Source organism: Trachurus japonicus, chromosome 4, assembly GCF_045865225.1.
Source record: "Trachurus japonicus isolate A0001 chromosome 4, Traja_1.0".
NCBI classification, from domain to species: domain Eukaryota; kingdom Metazoa; phylum Chordata; class Actinopteri; order Carangiformes; family Carangidae; genus Trachurus; species Trachurus japonicus.
The window spans coordinates 16,019,295-16,044,908 of record NC_140910.1 but is presented as its reverse complement, the minus strand read 5'-3'; the positions used below and the strand labels follow the sequence as shown (position 1 = coordinate 16,044,908).

The window sequence follows — 25,614 nt, the reverse complement described above, 5'->3', positions numbered from 1 at the left end:
ACACTGCTTCCTCTCTGAGCGGTCCACTGCTGCGCCACCACCAGGAGAGCCCACCTCCAAGTGTGTGAGGAGGGAAGAAGCCCCACGAAAGCAGATTGCGTTTTAATAAAGTTTATTATCTGCAGGGAGCTAATCCTCAAGGGTAATCTCTCCCCTCTAGTCCTAAAGGAAAGCTGGATTACTCACTTGCTATAATCCCAATGAAATTGTTAGGATTTAGCTTGCGCTGCACAGCAGATGGCAACAGGCTTTTTCCTTCAACCTTGGATGCTTTAACCCCCTCCCTCACCATTTTACATGCAACACCCAGCTCATTCCTGCCTCATGTTTCTTTCTGGTGGTCTTGGTCAAAACAAAAAAACAAGCAGGCTTAGATGTCAAAAAATATTGTGACATCTTGAGACAAAACAGATGTTACAGAGGGGTTACTCTGCGTGAATTCATGTAAAATGGTAAAAATGATAATATGATGGCACGTGCCACAAGATCTTTAATGACACAAGAAAACAATGAGTCTTTATCAAAAATAATTTTATTGATTCAGACCGAAGCAAAGAAGCAAACAATACAGAAGAAAAACACAGTGTTTTTTTGAGATGACCAGCAGAAGCTTTACATAGCGGACAGCAGCCAAAAACAAATCCTGCTTATTCTCAAAACTCGTCCAGTGTGAACATATGTGTCGCGCCACAGCACTTCATAAGCAACCAGAGTAGCTGTTATGTGGGCTCAGCAGTGTGATGTAATATTCAGAGATGTGATATAACGATCAGTGTAACTGTAGATCGACTCGGAAGGAGCTGAAGAACAAAAGGGCTGAGCAGTTTCTCTCTGGAGAAAGTAACTGCGGAGCTGCTGGTCCAGTCACAGTATTCAACAACAAGCTGCAGTCACACAACAGTTCTTACAGATCCCACAAAGGATTCAGAGAATGAGGCCAAAAACCTCAACGAAATGCACAAATATGACAACAAACCCAGTGACAGATTGAAGGGAAAAGACCGTTCATTTGTAACTTAAAATAAAATAGAACTCATTATTTTTTGAAATCACAGAAGAATCACCTATTTAAGTATTAAGATCAACTGATTCAAATAATATTTACATGTAAATATATACAAACTGATACTGAAACTTTTTGGTCATAGAACACAGGGAAATAGTGTAGGTTTGTATTACTTTAGTTAAGCAACAAAGAAATTAGTTGCAATAAATTCATACAATTAAAAAAACAAACAAACGGAATTAAACTCATATTGGGTTTGATTTCATCCTTCATAAGTGGTCAAACAGAATCAAAAGCACTGCTGTTTATCCTTAACTCAATCACAAACCCCAAACAGAAACCCACCTGTTGAAATATAGATCTATGAGAGCAGATTTTCCACGGTGGAGGTGCTGCCTGAACCGTTCTGGAGGCTGGATTAAGTGCAAAGTTACAAAACTGCCCTGATTTTCAAAGATTTCAAAGGTTATCTGCTCATTTCCTCCTCTCCTTCAATCTCGTTCCACTTCACACCATCCGCAATACTTGGAATAAAACATGGCCTTGCCTGCTTTAGCTGTACTGTAGGTACAAGTTAAGTGGACCACTTAAGATGGCGATAATCTTGGCACATCCCCTTACGCTAACCCCGACCTCAGCCTACATGAACCTAATGGATGTTAATCATTGCTCTGACTCAGGCCACATTTAGGGCTCTTTGGTTCAGGGCACGGCTATTTTTACCCGCCGTAGCTTGAGGCGGTTTTTGAAGAAGACGTACATGGCGAGAAGACACATGGAGGACATGAAGTAAAGGATGACACATAGACTGATGTCCACTTTGGAGAATCCGATGCTCAGCATGGACACCCAGCGTCCCCCGCGGCTCAGCTCCTCACCAAGGTACTGCCTTGTCAGTTCTCGCTTTTGCAGCCGTTTTGTCCGCTGCGCCACATCCAGCTCTAAGTCTGCCTCCATAGGCTGCAGGCCCACCATCCCCAGCCCCCCGTCCAGCTCCATGCCCAGCCCGAACACGGGCCCGGGCTCCTGCTCCTCCTTCCTCTGCAGGGTGCGTGGTCGGATGCGGTTGGAGGCAGCCACCTGCAGCGCCTTGGCCTTGTAGTGCTGGTTGACGAATGAGTCCAGGTCCACGATGTCCTCCTGCATGTCTCGCATCCTCATCCCCACGATGCTCGGCTTCCTGTGGACCTGCCGCCGGCCTCGGCCGACCTCCATCTCAGGTTTGGCCCAGGGACTTGGCTCGGATGTCTTACCACCGATCTCGTCTGCTGCTGCTGCTCCCTCCCCTCCTTCCTCCTCTTCATCTGCCACTGCTTCGTCTTGTGGCTCCTCTCCCTCCTCCTCCTCCTCCTCCTCTTCTGCTTCCGCAGTGGGTTGTGGTGTTAGAGGTTGTGTCACATCCAAGGCCTCCCTGGCTCTCCTTTCTCCATGTCTTGCAGCTTCTAATGCTTCGTGCTTCATGACATGTTTTTCCCTCTGTTTAGCCATGATCTGGGCTTCGTCGTCAAGGTAGTCTGACAGTAAAAAGAAAAGAGACATGTATGTAATTTAATTAAGAAGCAGATACTTTACTAATCACCCTAAGGTCATGTGAATCTATGAATCTATGAGCTATGAACTTTTTGGAGACATGATGGCATGAGCCCTGTACCATTGAGGATGCTGCTGGATGAGAAGTAGGACAGGAGGAAGGAGAGAACCTGCTCCCTGTTCCACTGGTGATCCCCGTTGGCCTTCACCATATGGCAGGCTGGACACATCTCTGGTGAAGGCCACTGGATCTTTGGGAAGCTGGGGTCTTCACTCAAAGCACCTGGAAAGATAAACACAGACACAGAGCTAAAGCACTGTACTTTACCACTGAGTAGTGACAGCTTCAGTGCTGGGAGGAGATGGAGGGCAGAGCAATAAGGTGCAGAAAAAAAGTCTCCCTATTTAGTCCACTATATATATATTTTTTGTCCAAATGTATAATGAGAATGACTATACCCTATATAGTGAACTCGTAGTATCCCACAATACATTGTGAAAAGTAATGTGTGAAAGTATTTTTTCATTTTTCAGAGGGAGTTCTTGTCCACTACACTGAAATCTCTGCATAGTGAGTGTGGAGTAGTGAATGAGTGAGTGATTTCAGATGCAACCCATGAAAGGTTTGCTGGGTCATTGAAATTTAAAAATCCAGTATTGGGAAAGATATAAACCTACTGAATTGCATTAGTGGCTCGTGCTGTTTTCAAATCCTCTGTTTGATTGAAAAGCTCTAACTAAATAATAAGGCAGTACTAGTTTCTATTCCATTTTGTGAGATGAGTCACCTCTATTCTACTCCATCGAGGAATTATTTCAATACTTTTAATCTAATCTTTAAAAAACATAAGAATTCTGATACTATAATGCATCACTCTATATTAAATGTCCTAAATATACTATATATACACAATATAGCACTCCTGATATTATATAGAATGAGTTGTAGCATGATGCAGGCCTAAAACGTCATCATCAAATCATTGTATGCAAGTTATACTAGTCATAGAGGTTGTTTTTGAATGTCTGAATTATTTTCCCCCTATTTTTCCAATTCCTATTTTCAGCTTTGTCACAGTAACAATCAAACGGACACTAACTTGAACTTGTATATGAGATAATATACAAGGTCAGAATATGTATACCATAGATCAGGATTCAGTCTAGTTGCAGTGACCTCACAGCTCAGAGCTTCCAGTCAGCTGCTTCATCTATTGTTGTTTCTTTTATTCTCCCTGCTGCTGCGCTGACTTGAGGATATTTAAGTGCTTTGAGGACTGGATGCAATCTGTGTTGAACCCATTTGATCTTGTCACAGTGCTCGTAAAAACTAAGTGCCCATATGCATATGTGTACGTATGTGTTTAAGTGTGTATATGTAAATCATCTGTCTGTGTTTGTGTGCATGTAATCTGGGGATTGATGTGTGTGAGTGTGTGTGTGTGTGTGAAAGTATGACAGGGTCTAATAATGATCAATGGGCTTCTGGGATGTCCCAGTGGGAGGGGTGGTGAGATAATAGATGTGGCCAAAGTGGACAGCTTCCCTACACACACACACGCACACACGCACACACACACACAATCCCTGTTTTCAGGCAGCAGCAGACCCCAGCGCTCTGGACCACCTGTCTTGTCCCTTCACACCCTTTGAAAGCAAAGTCCAATCTCCAAATTGAACATGAGAGCAACAGAAACCTCAGAGGGCATCTGCCCTTCTAATGAATTAGAAACTTTCTCCTTTAACATGTTTTCTTTTATGTAGCTGCTGCTGCTGCTGCCCACCAACTGCCCTCATCATCAACCCCCCGCCCCCCTCCCCACACACACACACACACATGCAAACAGACCGGCAGGGAATACACAAAAATATATATTCATGGGCTCATATGCAAACTTCGATGGACACACTCTGTTACAAATGCCCACAGACTCACACACGCAGGGAAGCAGCTTGTAATAAATTGCTTGTTGTCACCAACAGGCCATTGTGTGTGTGTGTGTGTGTGTGTGTGTGTGTGTGTGTGTGTGTGTGTGTGTGTGTGTGTGTGTACACGTGTGTGTTTGCATGTGTGTAAAGAGAGAGAGGGAAAAAAGCAGAGCAGCAGCAGGTCTGTCACTTTACAGCACTGTCAATTTACATCCTCCACCACCTCCGTCCCTGCTCCCTCCTCCTCCTCCTCCTCCTCCTCCTCTCCGTCGCTCAAGATTAATCTCAGTCATATGCATGTGTGTATGTACTCTGCATACAGTACTTTACATAAAGGATACATCAATTTTACTGTGTCCTGGATGGGCTGCTGGCTGCGGGTGTGTGTGGGGGGGCTTTTACACATTTCAGCAGGTGAGAGCACACATCCACCCACACATACATACATATACATATACACACCCACTCCAGATGCCTCACATCTCTTTCCTTATTCTAATCAGCTTGCCACGTTGGCGGCCAGGGTGACTTTAGCCATACCAGCCATATTGAGATTGCCACAACGGCCTGTCACTGAGATGTCATCACTGCCCGCCACACATACATATTCATCAAGTATAAATATGTATTGTTCGGCACATCAAACTAGCTTCCTCAGCACTAATTCTGTAAGTGAGGATCACCTGCACCGTGCAGCACATAGAGCCGTCATGGCGGCTGGGGAGTGCAGCTGATGTCGGACATTTTACCAATACAGAACCATTACCTATAGTCTAAAACTGCTGAGCGATGAACAGTGATGAGCAGTGATGGGACTACACCACATACCAGCTCAGACACTTTATACACTAATACACTTTACTTTTAGTTTATCGTTTCAAAATGTCATGGGTGACAGTTAAGTCCAGGATTAATTTCCATCTAAATTCAGCCTCTTTAATAGTAAAGAGGCCGGATTTAGATCACTTGGTGACCAACAGACCATAACGATAAATATCGAACTCACACAAGTCAAAAAGTACAATAATGAAGGTGCCAAAATGTCAAATTCTTCTTTTTGGTAGGTACCTACCTACTATTTCAATGTATGAAGGTAACTTATGCAAATGGTTATTCCAAGCCATAACACAGCAGAACAGATATCCCTAAACATGCGACTGAGATACTCTGGGGCTCTGTTAAAAATCTTGTTTATCTTCCTGTAGTTGTAGCTGTTCAGCACCAAGCTGTAAATGTAGACAACATGAGGCAACGGGTTCAAGCCCAACGTGATCCTAACTAAATTAAATGAAAGATTCATAGATGGTCCTACTTAACTCTCAGATCAATTAATATTTGATTTAAATTTAAAAAATGTCAGTGTTAGTTAATGTTATTTAATTTTGTGTTTATAGACCTGCTTATATTTAAGAAAAAAGAAAATACGTACAATGGTTGATAAGAAGGATTACCGTACTCTTTTGTTATTGGGACTTAGATACTCCACAAGCAGTAGTATAGGGAATTTCTAATAATATTCACCCCTAATTAATATCAGGATGTTGTCTCTATTCCCAAAACCTGGAGTCAGCGCTGCACATGAGCTCAGGGTCCTGAAGCAGCCAGGGCTGCTGCAGCAGAGCTGCTCTGTCTGTAGAAATGTGAATCAGCCTCAGCCTGTTGACAAGCAGCAACAGGACTGAGCTGCCACCAGTCTTTATTGTGCCGCTGCAAGGAGGCTGAGGGCCCCGAGGCCTCTTTGTTGCCAACTAAATTAATTGTTCAGACGCTTTACAAATAGCTGCTCTTTCATGCATGGCTGCTCCTGAAAGGAGAGGCGGAGAGGCTCGCTAAAGAGCTCCACTTTAGGCAAAAGGGAGAGGAGGGGTTGGAGTGGATGGAGGGATGGAGTGTGTGCTCTCCTCTGGGAGACGCTGCCACTCATTGCTACAAACGCAGCCAAACCCTCGGCTCCTCCCTCCCTCTGATTCACCCGACTTATCCCCTGTGGACCCCAGCTCACCCTCCACCATCACTAACTCCCCCTGCCACACGCCACAACTTGACCCATGCTTGGAAAGGCTGCGTGTGTTTGGGGAGGGGCAGGAAAAAGAGGGGGAGCATGTGTGGCTTGTGTCATGGTGTTTGCCACCTGCTGCCACACAATACCTTGGGAATTGTGTGTGTGTGTGTGTGTGTGTGTGTGTGTGTGTGTGTGTGTGCTGGGGGGGTGGGGGGGTGGGGCAAAGAGAGGTGGCTCCTGGGGGACCCATCCTGTGAGGATGCTGTGCTATTACTTGTCAAGCGGAGGATATGAGTCCCAGGGGACAGTGGGTGGAAAACAGAAAGAAGGACGCTGGGACAGAGGAAGAGAGAGAAGACGGATGGATTGCGGAGGGGGAAGCTGAATAGTGTTCAAGTGTCTGGGGAGCAGACACATGCAGGGACGGGTGCCCTTCTGGTCCCTGCTGCTCAGGACACAAGCTGTCCCTGAGAGAGGAGAGGGGGCAGTCAACACAAACAGAAGACAGTGATTTAACAAAGTGGGTTGTTAATGACAGACCTGCACCTAATAAAATCATATGATCACAGACAAGGGAGGAGGGACACCCAGGGACTGTTTAGCACTCTAAAGACTGATGTGCACAAGTGTAAAATGCTGATACAGCACAGTCAGAGAAAGAAAACTTTGTAAACTTCTATACAGACTGAGAAAAGATAGTTAAGTAAATCTCTCTCATGACCTAGTACACGTAACTAAATGTTGAGTTTACACCACAAATCGAATGCGATTGTAAAGGACAGATAAATAAGGAATGGTTGGAGACTGGGACAGCAGGGTGTGGGAGAAAATCAAAGGAAGGGTGATAGAGGGATGGAGAACTGCAGAGGAAAGGGGGGAGCAGGAGAAAACAGGTGAGGTAGAAACAGATGAAACGGGGAGGGCTAAGACATGGGTGACAGCTGGTGTCTGATCTGAGGATCCATCCGTCCTCCTCCCCTCACCCTCTTTGTGGTATTAGGAGGACTAACTGACCATGAGGAGAAACTGGGAGTTAAAGTCTTCCCAATATTTGAGTGAGGTAATGTTGATAGTCCCGTGATGTGGATGGGGGTAGACACAGAGGAGAGGAGTGTGGAAAAAAGAAAGGAGTGTGATAGAGTAGGAGAGACAGGGAGCTTTGGTGGTTCAATGTGGAATTACAAAGACATCAATAAGCTACATACAGTAAACTGTCTCGTGTCTAATGTAGAAAGTAAACATTTTCTAAACCAGCTAGTTAATGTGTAGCTTAAATCATGAACATGCTGAAAAATGCCCAAACCTCACTCTCATTCAGAAAGAAATACATGGTGCATCTTTCATACAGAAATAACTCACATGATGGAAGCCAAAGATAAAGAACAGCTGCTCCAGTATACATTTCAGAAAACCTCTCCAAAAGACATAAATGTACCATAGCTGTAATTTAAATAATGAACCATGTTCAATGACTGCTGCTGACTCCTACCTGCCAGTCTGTTGTTGACACGATTGTGTGAGGACCACAGCCACAGCACAGCTGCAGAGTAGGTGCGCACCTCAGTCAAACTTTCTCCCGCCATGTTCTCGAAGTGCTTAGCACACGGCCTGCAGCCGAAGAAGTTTTGGACATAGCTCCTCATTGCCTTCAGCACCTGCTTCGGATCTAGAGGGGGAACAACAAGACATCATGAAGGTTACAGGTCTCTCAGTCAGGTAACAGGTTTCTGTTTGTTCCATGTCCTGATTTTGAATACACACACTGATACAAATACACACAAAATCACTCTTTTAGGTGCAATAAAAATACAGTAAAAATGTATTTTTTTATTCCAAAATAAAAGGTGTTGCATGCAGATGGTTGTTGTCCAAAGACACACACACACACACACACACATCACCTGCCCTGTAAAGCTTGTTGTTGCTCGACATTAAAATGCACTGTAAAAGCTACACCGCAGTCTGAAAGCTTGCTAATGGTGGTGCGGGTCCACGGGCTCCAGGATTCCCACGCTTATGTGGGCCAGGAGTCACACAGAGCTGGGTTAACCCCATATTGAGATGAATAATCTATTCCAATGGGATAACCCAATCTGGAGATTAAACACAGTTAACCCTCTGTGTGAATGGTGGCCAGACTGTTGTCTCAGGACCCAAACAGTCCACAAACATATTTTCCAAGAGCCGTTTGCTTTTGTTCTTGGCTTAGGATGTTCAGATGAACCTTTAGATGAATAGTGGAGGTGTGTCTGGCAGTGTGTGCGTGTTGTGTGTGATGTTCAAACCTTCACTAATGTGTTTACTCCTTTGATAATCTGAGCAGCATATGCACATAGATGAATCGAGTCTCATGTTATGGTCAGTACTGTCCTGTATGTATGTATGTGTACCCACCCACTAAAGTGGTGGCCTGTGGGGGGCCAGATGGACACCCCCCTTTGGTCAGTCCATCTGCAGGTCACGTGACGGTATGTAAACCTTGGGATTAATCTGTGTATGTGCGTGTGTGTGTGTGTGTACGTTTGTATGTGTGTGTCCGTTGAAGGGAGATTAACATCCCTGCCAGGAATGGAGCCTCTGGTCATCTGCCTGTTTTATTAACCACTCACATTCCACTAATCTAACATAATCCCTTTTCACACAGTCACAATTAGGCTCAATTTTAGCTCAGACCGAATGACAAAACACAAGAGGAACAACTCAGTAAATTCTGGTCAAAACATGATCAGGATACATTTCTGTGTCTGTGTATGTGTGTGTGTGTGTGTTTCAGTCTTTTCTGTGTGATGTTCAATCAGGTCAGTGTGAAAAAAGCAACCCAGCGGACATTCTTGGGCTAATTTGTTTACCAAACCCCACAAAGCCCTCCTCATCCTCAGGTCTTCGTGAACTCTCAGTGGCCTTTCATTCACAACAGCATTACAAACATGTGTGTGTGTGTGTGTGTCTGTGTACCTGAGCCTCCAGCATTCTTGGCCTGGACAGTGAGAACGTGGAAGAGAGTCCACACCCCACAAGGGTAACGTCTGAGGTGGGGTTGTGAGCCCTGACAGCCCACCCATCTCACTCCTTCAGGCAAAGCGGTGTATGGAGCCTGACAAAGTTAAAAACAAACACACAAACAGATCAGAGATGAGGGGGAAGAAACAAAGAAAAAAAGCTTAAGAGCTTAAAAGAGTGAGGCAGGTTTAATATTTTTCAGTTCAACAATAAATTGCACCGGCTAAAAGCTACAGAGCCGACGTATCTCATCAATTTCTGTTAAAGACCTGCATTGTTGTCCAAAATTAAACATGTTCTTTTATAACATGTAGCACAGTAGTTTCAAACTGTTTTTTTTCTCCATAGTCCCACAGTCGCGGCAGGTGAAATCAGGTCCCCCATCTTCTACTCAACCTGTCATGTTCCAGATCGGTTTATTTAAATAGTGTTTAAACACAATGTTAATTAATTCTATTAACTATATAAAAACTTCCATTGGTATAAATTGAACGATCTGCATTCATGTTGATTTGTTCGCAACTTTTAGTTATCTAATATTACTTTTAGTCTTCCTTGCTTGTTTGTTAAATACAACACAGTGTGCTCTGGTGTTATAGCTGGCATACAAGTACTCTCAATCCAGTGTTTTTGCTACTTTATTCAAATTAATTATAACAAACATACTCTTTCAACCCTGAGGCACAAAAATTCAGCAATTTTTCCACAAACAATGTGAATATACATTGATGGGCATTTTAATATGTCTTCAGTAGGAATAAATGAACTTTGGTTTTGGTCTTTACATGATTTGTTCACGATAAAAAAAATGTAAAAAAAATACAGGAACGCATCAACTTGATCTTTTGAATGAGCCATAATACAAAAGACCATCTAAAAAGTGAAGCCTTCCCAGCATCTCCTAACCTGTTCAACTTAATGAAAGCTGTTCAGTGTAGTTTTCTTGATCAATGAGAAGTCAATCTCAGGTTAATGGCTCAGCCCTCGCTAATGAACAGAGGCTATCCAGATCTCTAACCATGAGCCTCAGTTGAATCCAACTACATATTTTCTCTGACATAAAGTCATTTCTCTCACCGCGCTGTGTTGCCATTGCTGCTGTGATTGACAGGGTTACTCACATGTCAATAGTAAAGATTTGGGGTGTGTGTGTGCGTGTGTGTGCGTATACAGAGTCCATTTCCTCCGAGGCGAAGTCTATTCATACCTTCCCATTGATTCATTGATCCATTGATTTGCCTGCTAAAAGCTAATGATGTAAGTAAGTGACTCTTTCAATTTGCGAGGGGCTGCATACCGGAGGCATGCAGGCTTCATTCCAAAGACAACAGCACATAGATTTTCAGCCGTATGTGCTGGCACCCACACAAGGGCAAAGTACATATTGAAACACCTAGATATTTATCTTCTGAAAAATATGTTTTCATGTACTTATACTGTGTGTTTTTGAGTTTTCTGTGACACAACAGATGTCACCTTGGTGCCTCCGAGGTGGCTTTGACCTGATAAAGTCGACCTTGTCACTCAACAAGGTTACTTTCAGACAGACGTCCTCATGTCAGTCTGGCTGTATTTTGTGATCACCTGACCTCTGTTGTCCCTGCAGCTACTCATCTGTCTCGTACTCTCTTGTCTTTCTTGCTTTCTTTCTAGATGCCTGCCTTTTTAGTCTCGCAAAAGTCCGTCCTATTTCTCGATTTGCATTCATGTACTTCCTCAGTGCAGTATCTAATGGACAGACCCCCTCTGAGACCAATGAATACCAAAAAGGGAAGACGGACAATAAAAAGAGAGTTATGAATAATTTGGACAAGAACAAACAAGAAGCCCCAAGTTCACAGCAACATGGATGCCTGTTGTTAAAATATCTGATTGTTGTCCTCACTTACCTGTGCTGTGTTATCCAGTAGCTCCTTAAACGCCTCGTAGGTAATCTCACTGCCAACCTGGTTCTCTAGCCAAGTGTTTAAAGACTGTAACAGGCTCATCACCACAGGACGACCCGGGAAGTACTGCACATGTAAAACAGTAGGGCACAATGGAAACAAATGTTAACTTGATTATGGTGAAAACAAGATGTAAGAACTGAGAGCTGCAAATAACAATCATTTCTATTTTCAATTAATATTCTAGTTAGTTTCTGAGCATTAGATTAGTCATTTGGTTTGAAAAATATATAAATGTCCTACCAACAATCCAAAACTTTAATGTGATATTATGGAAGGTTAAAAAATAGAATATAGTCATATAAGTGGAGAAAAAAATACTCCTGAAATCATTAATGAATTATCAAAATTGTCAAAAGTTAATATCTGTTGATTGAGAAACTGATTTATCTACTAATCATTTTAGCTGTAGGTTTATGTGTAGTTTAAGAAGAAACCAGAAATCCTGTGCACTGTCACTGATGAAGAATAAATCCAGTTTTTGTTCTCACAAATTTGATATCTTATTACTGGCATTTGAACTTTTACTCTGTATTTTATAAAATATCACCAAAGTTGGGTCTTACAACTTTTTAATATTACAGTAAAGCTTTGTAACTGTGTTGTGTGCCAATATGCTAATAAGGCTAACGCCCTTCGAATTACTCATAAAGGGCAGCTGGAAATCAACATCATCTCGATACTCTCTCTCACACTCACAAACACACACAATGCCAGATTATCCTCAAAAATCTTGTATTCAGTGTCTGTAAAAGTTGTGGTTTGAGTGTTTTTCCTTCTCAGCAACTTGAGGGAATCTCAGCGAGTGTGACAACAGCTGGCTGTAAGCCTTTTCCTTCATTAAGATCCATTTCCTAAACCACTAACAACCACTTAGTCACCGTCTAACTCGGGCTCTGTCCTGTTGAGTATTTACTTCTTTTGAACCTGCGATTACCATGGTAACAACCACAGCGGAGAGGAAACGTGATACTGTAACTTGCGGAGGAAATCCAGCCGATGTGTGTTTGAGACCAGTGATGACAGAGTGAAGACAGACAAAGACAAACGTGTCTTTACACATACAACACTAACAAAAGGCATTGATGATGTCTTGAGTGCACTGACAGTAAGAGAGCAGAGCACTTTAATAAATTTCAGCTAAATGTGCTTCCTCTTTTTTACACTAAGCCTCTCGATGGAGCCGTTTATGATAATAGTCCTGTTTCCAAGAAATGGACACAATAAAAGGATAAAGCGTTTTCCAAAACTGATACAACAAGACCACTTCTATGGTAACTGTAGTTTTCTTCCTCCTAATCTTCAGCTCCCTTTTTAGGACAGTATGAGGAAACTGAGTGTGACATTTCAACATAGCTGTTGTGTGTGAGAAAAACAGAAAAAGCTGAAAACAGAGAAAGATAGCATCAAATAACATGTGGTGTTTATTTTTATTTTTATGTGGCCTCCATCTGTTCAACTAAACACACTTGCAGACACTGACACTCACACACATGCCTTTCAGTCCACAGCTCAGTCATCTGTTCATCGCCCTCTAACAGGATCTGCATGTTAGTCACTGACCATTCAGCCAGACCCCCTGTAATGTTCTTAAACCTTCTTGTCCAAGGTTAACACAGCACCCCTCTGTCCTGTGTCCAGTCTGGACTTCCTGCACCTGCAGAAAACTGTCCTTTGTGTGTTTCTCTGCAGTGACAGATGTGATGCATGACTGGATTCTGTTTAACCTCACTTTTCAACAGACACTTTCTTACTGAGGAGTTAAATATGTTTCTGGTGTTCAGATGTTAGATATTAGTAAATACAAATGTTTGTAGATTTTTCAGAAAGAATAGAATATCTACTTTCCAAGCTAAATAAATCTTATGAGAAATCAATGTTTTTGAGGTTTTCAAAGTTAAAATAAGCGGGTGTCTTACATAAGTAAAAATCCCATTCACGCACACGCACACACAAGCTTGTCAGGACAAATATATACATACTACACACACAGTGCTTAAAGATGGGATGTAAAGAGCAGACAAAGAGCTTGTGATGTCTGCTGCTCACTGCTGGGAGAGTGATATAATAGGTTTAGGTTTGGATCTGGGGTCCGAGCACCAACCAGTCAGAAAAGCTCATTAAGGAGCCATATGAATTTAACCAGAAGAGAAAACGCAGGTGCTTCCCACTAATGGACTTAGCTCAGCATCACCAAAGCAACACTATTCATGAGTTCTCTGGGTCTGGTGATCACCTAAAAAAACTCAAACAGGTTCAACTTTTAAAATGTGTTATCACTGGCTCGCCATCTGTTTTCTTTCTCATTGATTCCTCTCCCTCTTTTTTTAACTCCTCTGATCGTGACTATCCATGATGCACAACACATCAGTCACCTTATCTGCATCAGGTAGTAGCTGATGAAAATGGCAGATTGTCTCTTTATGTGCCAAAAACAAAAAATGACTGCATCATGCAACAGCAGGACCATCAGAATATAACTGAATTTAATTTAACACATTTTCCGAGGAAATAACGATAGAAAAAGTACCACAAAAAATAATTATAGTTAAGATGAACTTATTTGCTTTCATCTACTAACACTGAGTAATGTTTTTAGAAATCTTTCTGCAACTAAAATTATAGTTATGACGATATGAAACCAAGTGAAACCCTACTGGAAATAATTCAGACACATGCCAGCTGAGACGGCCAACAAAAATAAGTCCTCAATGTTGCCCAGAAATTAAATACTGAATTCCACTGATCACTAATCTGTTCAAACAAAACCAACAAAAGCAAAAATAAAATACATTTTACCCCTCCCTACCATTATCTACTTCAAATCTACACACACACACACACACACACACACACACACACACACACACCCCTTCATCTCACCCTGTACCCCTCCTGCCCCCATCCCAGTTGGACCATGACAATCCCCTTCACCCTGGCAATATGTCATCCCTGATCCGATTAGTATCAGCAGCACTTGAGAAACCACAAGCTCCTTGTGGTGAGGGTCCCGAGAGGGACGCATCTGTTGGCTGCAACGGGGCAGACCAGGCCATGCTCCGGGAAGAAGACGGGGTGAAGCCCCTTTGTCGTAATCCAACTTCAATCCACCCAGGGAGGCGTGAGGGGGGTGCTGCGAACACGTGCCTCAGAGTGGGAACCAGGAAAACCTTGTTTTCACCAGGACATATTTACCTGTTTTCAATTGTCGCTGAGAGGAGAGAACAACTGAAAACAGCCAAATGAGTTGATTCATTGTTTGAGAATTGTTTTTTAATGCCGTAATAGGATTTATAATTAATCAGACAACTGATTTGATATTGTTTTTTCTTGTATTGTTATGAAGGGCCTGTCTGTAAATCATGTCCTAAACCCTGGCACGAGAAGGTCCCTAGACCAACCAACCCCCCCTTTAATTCTTTGTCTTAGACCCCTGCCCCTCTGTCCCCTCGGGCTGAAGGGCTTCTTTTAAGAAAAGCAGGATAGAGGTGTAATCCTTAAAAACCTCGCTGTAATGCTCTCATGCCTCCCAAGATCCACTTTTTTAATCCTCATATACATGTAGAGAATTCATAAATCCGGCTTCAGCCTGACAAGACAGTAAATCTAGTAATATTATGACATGGTGGGGGAATAAAAAAAGAGAAAAAAACAACCTCATGTTTACGGTCTGGAGGGAGACACATAGGGAGACTCAGTGGTAGGATGATTGTGGGTGGGAAAGAAACAAGCAAATCTTGGAATTAAAATTCTTAGACAGAACGAAGAGTAATTTTTCAGGCCAGGGTAAGAAGATGAATACACAAAGGGGACAAATAAATATTAATTTACAGAGACTTTGCATGTCTTTAAGATACACTGAACACACAAATAGAGCTGGAATTATTAGACAGTTGATGGAAAATGTACGGGCAGCTTTGCAGCTTGTCCTACGTGGCTTCTTTCTGTCTGGCATTAAACTGCACATAAATGGGTGTGATGGCAATCTTTCACAATTCAGAATAATTGCTAATGAAAACAATCATTAGCTGCAGCCCTTGTAGGTATGCATTACCAAGGCATAGACACACCCTAATGCATGCAAATCCACTTTCCGCTGATTGCTCTATTTGGTTAATATTAAAAAGTGCATCATTCCACTACGTGAAGCGATGACGCCCACTCTGTGGTCAGAGCATCATGAGTCACTTTCGCTCTAATTTAATCACATGACTCAAGCGGGGAGTTCAGGTGTCAGATTTTTACATATTCTGTTAGTAATTAACAATACAGTGGAGTTTAGCAGTGAGGTCATTTCCACAACTAATCAACACTCATCTGACAAAAGATTAAAAATAAAAGAGCCAAAGAAGTTGAACATTAAACTCTGGAAAGGACACTTAATTTTCCAATATCTAACCTGTAAACTGCATCATGTAAAAGCTAAATGTAAAAAATGTGTCTTAAAAAATAATGAGTATACAAAAGTATATGAAAAAAAAAACATGTATCAGCTACTCTTAGCTCTACTCTTTTTCCTGCCTTGCTTCACAAACTACTCGCTCATCTTACATTAACTGCTCCTAACAAGCTGACTGACAGAAAGGACTGAGCCGCTTTGTTGCTCTTTGTGTGCTCAGTCAAACGTCAATAAGGACCATCACAAGTCGCAGTCAGCTGCAACAAAATGACGGCCTCCTAAGCTACACAAAGCCCTGCTGAGCCAGGCTGGTCCACTCTGGTAGGGGGACAGGCTAAAAATACCACTGGGACCTGCCGCTATTGACTAAACAAACTCAAGCTAATGGGAGGCCACACGCCCCTCACACACACACACACACACACACACACACACACACACACACACACACACACACACACACATGCTTGGATACACACTAGCTTGCTACAACGCCTCCCTAGAGAGTGAGATATAATCAGAGAGATTGGTGGCAGTGAGACAGCCTGGTGCGTAGCCAATAGGGACAGGGCTAGCGGGTCAGGCCTCATCATTACAACATGTTTGCCTGGGTGGCACACTTCAGCGAGGAAGGAGGGAAAGAGGGAACAAGGAAGATGGGAGGACGTGAGAAAAAAGAGAGAAAGACATTATTAGGTGTTGATAAAAGGTGAATCATCAACCAAATGTTGAATCCTAGAAAAATGTGAAAATCAATTGCATCTGTGGAAGTGGAAACCAGGGGGTGGAGAAAGAGGGCAGAATAAAATGAGAAATAAACTATTGGAGGATAATATTGAAAAGATGATGGAAAAAAGGCAGAAGAGATGGAGGAGGAGGAGGAGGAGGAGGAGGAGGAGGAGGAGGAGGAGGAGGAGGAGGAGGAGGAGGAGGGAGGTTGTTTTGGTGAACCACTTAGGTTTGGCACAGTCACAAGTATTTACAAAATTGCTTGTGTGAAACCAAAAGCAGGGATACAGCACAAGGAGAGAGGGGTGGGGAGGAGGAGGAGGAGGAGGAGGAGGAGGAGGAGGAGGAGGAGTAGTAGTAGTGGTTAGGGTGTCCCAGTGAGGCTTGCATGTAAACTGAATGTATCTTTGCAAAGCCTGTGGGTGGCAGCCACGCTTCAATCCCCCTGGGAGACCACATCAAGAGGGTCAACAATACCCAGGAGAGTCTTTGTGCTGCTCGCCTCTACTCAATGGCATCCTCCGCTGCTTTCACTAATGAGTCTAAATGAGAGTGTGCATGGTTTAAAACAACAATGCACTTGACAAAACAATTCATTTGGTTCAATTTGCGGAATAATCTAAGGGAATGAAACAACATGTTATGAGGAGGGAAGCCTGGCTGACTATTAACTCACATCTACAGCACTGACAAATATTCTGTTATCTCACTCTCCACCTAGTGGCAACATGTCGTAACTACACTTCTCTGTTGACAAGCGCATCAACTTTTATGTCTGAACATTTTTTAACTTGCAGATGTGTGGTTCAAATTTATTTTCTCTTTAGTTTCCTTATCCAAAAGCTCTTGACTGATCACTGTGGTTTGGAGACAAGGGAAACCCAGACTGAGTTTCTAATGGCAGACAGTGAAGAGGAAAAATTGGGGGGAAATGTAAACAAGCTGCTTATTATGCACAGGAAAAATATTGTTGATGTTTGCTCTGCAGATGTGATTTCTCATCCACACTGTATTAATGAATTTGATTTCCAATTGACATACGCTCAACAAAACAAACCAAAACAATGAGAGTGTTTGGTTAACACACTGTGTATGCACTGCATGTGTGTGTAGTTCTCTTGCTTATATCTTCACCTTTGCCAGGATCGCGATGTAGCTCTTCAGAGAAGTCAGTGCCTCTCCTTTGATGACGGTGTGAGCAGCCACCTCCATACGAAGTGAGTAGTGAAGCGTTGACTCAAGGTCTGCCATGTAAACCCTAGACCTGGACACACAATTACACAAATTATATATATCTATATATAAATATACACACATCTATGATAAGTCAGAGATTTGTCTTGTTCGTACCTGTTGAAGAGCCTCCAGGCTTCCTCTGTGCTGTTGGTGAGGCCACCTGTGGTGACCGGTGGAGGCTTTCCTGAGCGCACCACCCCCGGGAGCCTCTGGAGGGCATAAGAGTAGAAAGTACGAGCCTCAACCTTCCTGTGGGAGAGAAGCACAGGTGAGACCCATGAAGTACATGGGCAAAAGTTACTTCTTTGTATTGCTCTGAGGTCAAGCTACTTGAGGGAAGTCTGAAAGTTACAGGTAATCGTAACAATATGAATGTGTTTCGAACACAAAATATGAAACCCTCTCATGTTTCAATGTCACTATTCCAGTGAAAATAGTAACTTCTCCCTCTAAGCCCTGACCTCAGCCAAATCCAACACCTATAGGATGAAACCCAGCACCGTGAATGCTGCTGTGAATGAACTGATTGATTAAAACTGCTGCAGCTAGAATCCAAAATCTCTAGGATAACTGGACAGGCACTGTTTTGCTCATGGTTTTGTGAATGAAATATTCAGGTGTCCTCACACTTGTGATAAAATTAAGAGTGGAAGGCTTCAATTCTGCAAGGAACTAAAATGCACACTTTTGAAAATTTATTTTCAACCTTTTGTTTCAGCAGTCCACTTCCATAAAAAGTGTTTTATGACCTGTATTTTTTGTGGCCATATATTTTACACGCTTACGGGAATGCATTTTAAATACTGAGCAGATGGTGCCAGGGTAGCGTGGAGCTGAGAGAGAGAGAGAGAGAGGTTGAGAGAGAGAGAGAGAACGCTGATCATTTAGGCATGTGATGTGAACCCTGCAACTGGAACCACAGCAATTAATGGGCTCTCTCTCTCTCCCTCTCTACCCCACACACCCTCCTCTCATTTGCTTTCTCCCCTCGTCACAGACAGTGAGAAGAGAGAGAGAGAGGGGGGGGGGGGAAGAGAGAGAGAGCATTGTAAAACTGCAACAGGATGGTAATAAGGAGGATGGATACTCTGCGCCCACGCTCACTCACACCAGCCCGGGACTCAATTACACCTGCGTGTCTGGTGGGAGTGTACAGATGTGAGAGGAGAGCCATTCATCCAGCAATCCCCAGGGCCAGCGGGCAGGCAGGCAGGCATCAGGGTGGGCTGGGAGGGAATACGTTCACCTGGGACCAGCACACATTACATGCATGACGGATGTGAGACGCCCCTGCGTGCTCCCTCTCTTTCTCACACACACACATGTACACACACACACACGTGCACGCGCTGCACACTCTGCTCTCCCAGGATCAATCAGACATTCAGTGATGATGGGAGGCCATCTGTTGCCGTGTGCGGCTGGGGCTTGTTTGGCAGGTGAAGCCAGAAAAGCAATGGCATTGTTTTCATGCAAGAAATTAAAAAACCTCCCCTCTGTACAGTGATGGAGATGAGGGGGGTTGGAAGGGGAGAGATGGAGGGTGAATAAATAAATCGGCAATAAATCATTTCCTTTTTGCATTTGTCAACTAAAAAGAGTCCTCTTTGCATGCCAAGTTATTGAAACAGCCAAACAAAGAGGCAGAAACAGCAGATGAATTTGCAGGGTGAGGAATGATCAGCGTCGCTTTATGATAGTGAATAATGGGAGCAATTTTGATGCTCTGATCCCATTAAGAGGCCAGATGTTTAAAAGTACTCTCATGAATAGGGTTCAGATAATGAGCACACGACAACGCTTTTCAGGAGGAAGCAAAGTTGTTGTTTGTGGAACAATAGCAACCAAAGGGGAGTAAACTTGGTGTTTGTGTGCGTCTCACATCAAGCTAAATGGAATTTACTGTAAAAAGTTTGTGATGCCTGGAACAGGGACTGCACGATATATGAAAGCAGTTCAACTCAAGTTCCCCTTACACCTCCAAATATCTCTCACTCACATGCGTTTAAAAATATTAGTTCCTCTGTCTAAACTGAGACTGTTTTTCTCCAAATCTCTCTGGCTTCCTGGTTCAACCGGTTGAAGGAGGATGGAGAGATATTGAGTGATAAACTTCCATCGGGTGTTCCTTCAGGTTGGTAAAAATGTCACAAGCATCTTTGTGTGGAATTTGCAAATGCACTGGCACTGTAAACAATGAACAATCGTATGTAAACTGGTGTTTGCATACCATGCTGAATGGAAAAACCAAATTTCCCTTCGGGACAATAAAGTACAATCCAATCCAAACCACAGTGTTTTTCTTGCAAGTTTGTACCAGCCCACTGTCATGTACACCACAGATAACAATAGGCAAGCACAACAAGAGATTCTTAAGTGACCAGTGAGATGTGAATTATGACACACTGCTGTTAAGATTATTATTACAGTTTGGCTCCATCCCAGTCCGTGCTCCTCCCATCTTTGTGTAAAGTAGGTTGGTCACTTTAAGGGCTGCTCCACACCAGTGAGTGAGGAAGAGGAAGTGCACAACAAAGCCTTCAGACAGCGGGTTTGCACCAGCGCTGAAAATGCCCTCATTAGTAGTGCAATACAAAAGAACAAGTGAAATACTGTAGGAGTCTTCCCATTCACAAAAACACAGCAACACTAAACTGCCCTGAACACCCAAGGTTTTGCACCTTCTGTGCTGTTTAGGTTTCCAACCAGTTCAATGTTGTAGAGAGCTACTTCACTCAGACTGTATTTCCTTTTCTTTGCAGTCGTGATAACTGCTTTCAGAGGAAGGAGGCTGCACAGTTGAGCCCAAGAGGAGGGGCCCAGTTTGAATGTTTTGTTTAGAAACTGCAACGAACAAACCTCCAGACTCTACCTTTAATCAATAAAATAAGTTTTTTTTTTGAAAGTGTATAATTTTGGGCACGTTATAAATTTAAATGACATCTGTTTACATAAATAAAAACCTGAACAGGCAAGACATACGGTGAGTGCTTCCATGATTTTAGCAGCTATTTTATATGCTCTGTGTGACTTAACATCGTTAGTGACAACCTATCTCCTTCTTGTAGTTTGTCCATATACAGTTGTGACTGGTATTAATTGCTGTGACAACTGATGCTGACAATGTAGGCCATATACACAAGTGGTACATGTATAATAGATGTTTGAAAAAAGAGTTAAAATGAAAGCTGGCAATTGTGGTGAGGATTTATAAACTGTAAAAACACTGTGTTTTTCAGTCAAGGTTAATAAGATGAACAGATACTCACACTTTGAGTCTGGTAAAGTTGCCTCCAGGGTAATACAGATAACAGGATGGGAACTCTGTCACTCCTAGTTTGGTCACCAGACCCTCCTCAGTGTTCAGTACCCTCCGCACTGCAATGTTCTCAAATTGTAGCAGATCCAGGGTTAGCTGAAGGACACACACACACAATTTGTGTTAGTAATATCCAATTATTTCTCATCAAACACACAAAATATGAAAGTCTTTTTACAAATCAAACATTACACCAGCAGGTTTCCCCACCACCCCCTCCAGATGTGAGGTCATTCATAACAGAGATTTGTTACAGCTGCATTGTAATAAGACTGGCATCTGTACTCAGTTTTTCAGTAACTTGTTGTGCCAAGAAAGAGACAATTATCTAGAGAACTCTGATGCAGACAGCTAACGCTCATGGAAACACGAGCTGTTACCTCTCGGCCGACGTAGGACTGAGCTTCTTCAAAGATCAGGGCCAGGTGTTGGACATTGTTTGTCTCAAAGAAGCTTTCAAGCTCTGCTTGGCTGGAGAGAGAGGAGCAGACAAAATACTTTTAAGAAACACACACCGTAACTTAAATCCTACACACAACTTAGATATCCACTTTCTTCTATATCTTCTACTATACAATTACTGTTTGAGAAATAAAAAGAGACGTTGCAATAAGGAATCTCTGTTGTGAAACAAGGGCTCAACAAGAGGTCAACTTTTGGTCATTATTTAAAAGAAGAAAAGAACAAGAAAATGTCATGATTGTGAAATAAGCACTTTCCCTTTAAGGCTAAAAGGAGAAATAAACTTGACTTCCTGCTTATGCTTCCTGCCCCACCATGATAATAAACTGAACGTATGCAGTTTATGCATCTGGTGACATTTGTGGGCAAAGCTGGGTGGTCCAAAAGTGATGACCCTCCTAGTGGAAACATGCTGGTCCCTCAGCCTCTATTAAAGGATTTTGAACTTAAAATACACAGACACATTCAGCCTAACACACTACTGATAAAAAACAATCATCCATTATTCTAACTGAAATTGTGTCTGTGTCTGTGTCTTTACCTGGTGGGCTCCAGTGGGGGGCAGGCAGGGGGCCAGGGCTCCGCGTGGGCTTCTAGTTGGTCTATGATCCTGTGACGTAGACCTCGAACATCACGGGTAAAATCTGGAGGTCAAAGGTCATTATATTTTAATGTTTCATTCTCATTTTGGATTATCAAACATGTTCATAACTGGCCGAGCATGTATATAAACTACTCCCAGGGTCAGGGGCATTATTACATAAATGTGAAATAATTGGCGCAGAGTTACACACTGGAGTTGACCTAAGCACTAAAAATAAACTACACGTCTGATAAGAAAAGGATCAGTGTGTACTTTACTGCTCCCTCTGTCACGACGCCTGTTGAAAGTGCACGTTCACTATGAAACATAATTTAAGGTGGAGTCAAGAGTTTAAATTGCGACCATGTACCTCTGAAAGGTGTTCCTGTGAAGTCAGCCTTGGAGTAGGCAGGGAAGAACTGTGAAGTGAAAGAAGAGAGAGGTTTTGGGTTAGGAAAGAAGCAAAAAGAGAGACAGAGAGAGAGAGAGAGAGAGAGAGAGAGAGAGAGAGAGACCAGCTCAGACGGGCCTCACACGACCATGAGAGAAGCAAAGCGATGTTGTGTAATGTTTGGTGGGGGCATAGCCTTCCCCTCTGCCCGCCTTGACCTCTAAATCCTTCCTGGTTAAAATGAGTCGCAGATGTTAGAGCTCCATTGTGAGTTCAGACAGAAGGAGCTCTTTGTTTCACTGGCCTTCCCTGGATGACAGTGAGCACAGAGGCCTTAACACACACTTCTGCTGATCAATCACACAAATACAGATGTTTGAAGCTGGCCGGCGTTTCTGCAGCGCAACTGCTGATCTTGCAAAAGATAACTCTACTGAGAATACACATCCACATCCACATCTACAGTGTCTGTCTGTTTCTAATCCAGAGTTTCAATAACGACACGTAAACAGACAAAGCATTGTAACAAACAACAATTACATTTAACACAAAGTTAGCATAAATACAGAGTAAGGCCTGGTTAATTCGTAATAATTAGCTTGCAAAGTTACTGAATAACAAAAGATTATTTATGCACAATTTACATTACACAACTACATGAAGAAAAAAAATCGATTTCAGTTTCTAACTTTCATATGTCAGAAGCAACATCAACAAATATTTGATATTTTTTGCTTACTTAAACAACTTGCAAGATGATTTGATTATATTTTTTTGGGAGCTATCAGCTGGTTAATTAACCAATATATTGTTTGAGCCCTAAAAAGATAAGTGATGAGCAAAAATCAATTCAACCTATCTACAAATCAACAAAACACACATGTATGCCTTGAAGCAGTAGCAAGGAGTTTGGACTGGTCAATCAGGCCTGAATCAGGACTTTAACAGTTAAGTAAAACTCCATTATAACCTACGTGCAAATAGACTTTTTGTCTATACATGAATGTTCTGCAATACAAAAATCAAACGTATGTGTGTATGTTGCTTTCTTGTTCTTGATTGATATTGAATACTATTGAACTGCCACTGATGATTATTTGGGATGTTTGTCACAGGTGATACATAGAGTTGATATACACTGTACAATACCATTAGAGTAGGATACCCTCTGATGCCATAGCTGATGCAGACCCTCCTGTTCTGCTCTGCAGCACAGTCTACTGCTGCCAGGTCCACAGCTGGCTTCCACTCTGTCCAACAGACATCAAATAAAAAGAGAGAGAGCCACAGAAAAATATTAGTGTAGGCTACTGTGTGCTGCACCCAGTGCTGCCTTCAAATACTGGATAATTATATTAAAAAAACAGTTCCAGGCACACCGGTTATAAGGAACTGCGTTTTTTAACGTAATTGTTCAGGGGCTGCTTCATCACTGTGAACTGTGATCACTCACATGTAGTGTTTCTAACAGGTCATCAAGAATGTAACTCTTGATGATACTTATGCACAAAGCCACTGTTATCATCTGCACATGCACATAAAGCGTGAGCTCTCCTCAGCTCTCCTCCTTGCTCCCAGGCCAGAGGCATTTGATTTGCATGCCAAGCTGTCAGTTGCCATTGTTAACTGTGTGTGAGAGAGAGACTGAAACACCCCATGGCTCTGTCAGGCCCTCTGCCATCATCAGAAACTTTGCCCTTGACTGTCATCCTAATTATATTGGTTCTCATGGTTCTGTCATATATTTTATTTTGTGCATGAGCTGCAGAAAGAAAACTCAAGAGGACGTGATGGAGAGGTTCAGAGTTGAGCAGAATAAAAATACTTTCATTAGATCACATGCTCTAATTAACAGACACAGACAACAGCTTGGTGCTCTCACTGAGTTGCATGAATATGATGAAAGCTGCAGGAATATGTAATATCACGTACCACAATGATCTATAATCTATTATTAGTCCTGGAATGATGAACTGTAAAACTTATGTGGTGTAAAGCTGTAAGTCTGAAACAATGCATAACAGAACATGAGTGATAACACTGGACTGACATTATGAATTAACTTTGACTGTGAACAGCTGCGGCTACGTGACTGCACTTGAGGCCCGTCTACCAACCTTTAATGTCTCTGGCCAGGCTCTTGTAAACCGGAGAAAAGGCGATGCAGTGTCCGCACCACGAAGCGTAAAACTCCACGACTGTGGCCGCGGAGGAGTTCAACAACACCGACCCTTCGTTTTCCGAAGTTAGCAGGATGATTTGGTCAGAGGTGGTGTACAGTCCGGCCTCCGCAGCGGAGAGGAAAAGCAGATAAAAGCATAACCAAACGGCGAGTGTTAATATTTTTCTGGTATAAGGTGTAAACCGAGACGTGGCAGCACGGCCGCAGCACCGCGCCATCTTCCCCGTCCGAGCTGCCGCCTCCTCCGCCGCCGCTGCTGCTGCCGCCGCTGCCGCTTGTAGTGGTGCGGTGGTGTTAGCCGCTGCTCTCACCGCAGCAAGTTTCCACCTCAGTGTCACAAAACTTGGCACAACTTTTCCTCCCTCTGTTTTTTTTTTCTTTTTTGCAGCAGGCTTCATGGGTCCTCCCCCTGTCGCCCTTCTAATAGCCTAAAAGAAAACACAGCACTCATAACAAAGTGAGACTCCCTCCCTCAACAACTCATTTCTGTCTTTGAACTTGCTCCAGTCTGAGCTCAGTGTGATTATGAAATGATGAAGGAAGGAGACGTGCCAGGAATCATGTTTGCTTTTGTTTCGGTTTTTTTTTTTTTAACTACACGACTTTCACACGTGACTTCATTATCTTTACACTTAAATGTGAAACTCCCAATTGACCACAAACAAACAGCTACCTAATAATTAAAGTTCACTTAGGCTATTAGTTTCTTACATTTACAATACTATTACAATTTGAACTGAGTTGACCTATAGTCAAATTGTTTTGTGTGTGTGTGTTCGTGTCAAAAAGAAAGCTTTTAGTTTCTGCTTCCTTTACTGTAGCTTGCAGACACTCAATTAAACCTTTTGTGTGTGTGTGTTTCTTTTCATTTTTGGCAGTATTGTTACAGCTAACCTAAGG

The 25,614-nt window shown here is 42.7% G+C and overlaps 1 protein-coding gene across 1 annotated transcript; it reads right to left on the bottom strand.

Annotated features, from left to right (window-relative positions):
* Positions 1 to 514: 514 nt before the first annotated feature.
* qsox1 (quiescin Q6 sulfhydryl oxidase 1) lies at positions 515 to 25,062 on the bottom strand. Its single transcript, XM_085774325.1, has 13 exons — positions 24,650 to 25,062; positions 23,682 to 23,782; positions 22,512 to 22,560; positions 22,100 to 22,202; positions 21,477 to 21,567; positions 21,047 to 21,192; positions 17,892 to 18,026; positions 17,676 to 17,805; positions 11,357 to 11,479; positions 9,423 to 9,561; positions 7,957 to 8,133; positions 2,658 to 2,819; positions 515 to 2,520 (listed from the first exon to the last, which is right to left on the bottom strand). Exons 1-13 carry the CDS (start codon positions 24,930 to 24,932, stop codon positions 1,709 to 1,711), a joined length of 2,451 nt encoding a protein of 816 aa, XP_085630451.1. The 5' UTR covers positions 24,933 to 25,062; the 3' UTR covers positions 515 to 1,708.
* Between the last annotated feature and the right edge of the window lie 552 nt (positions 25,063 to 25,614).

What these genes read in the sequence shown, in the direction of transcription:
- qsox1 (XM_085774325.1), bottom strand. Translation starts at nt 24,932, where the DNA reads ATGGCGCGGTGCTGCGGCCGTGCTGCCACGTCTCGGTTTACACCTTAT. An exon ending in AACTTTACCAGACTCAAAGT is followed by an intron (nt 18,027 to 21,046) that starts GTGAGTATCTGT and finishes TCTCTCCCACAG; the next exon opens with GAAGGTTGAGGCTCGTACTT. An exon ending in ATCCAGCAGCATCCTCAATG is followed by an intron (nt 2,521 to 2,657) that starts GTACAGGGCTCA and finishes TTTTACTGTCAG; the next exon opens with ACTACCTTGACGACGAAGCC.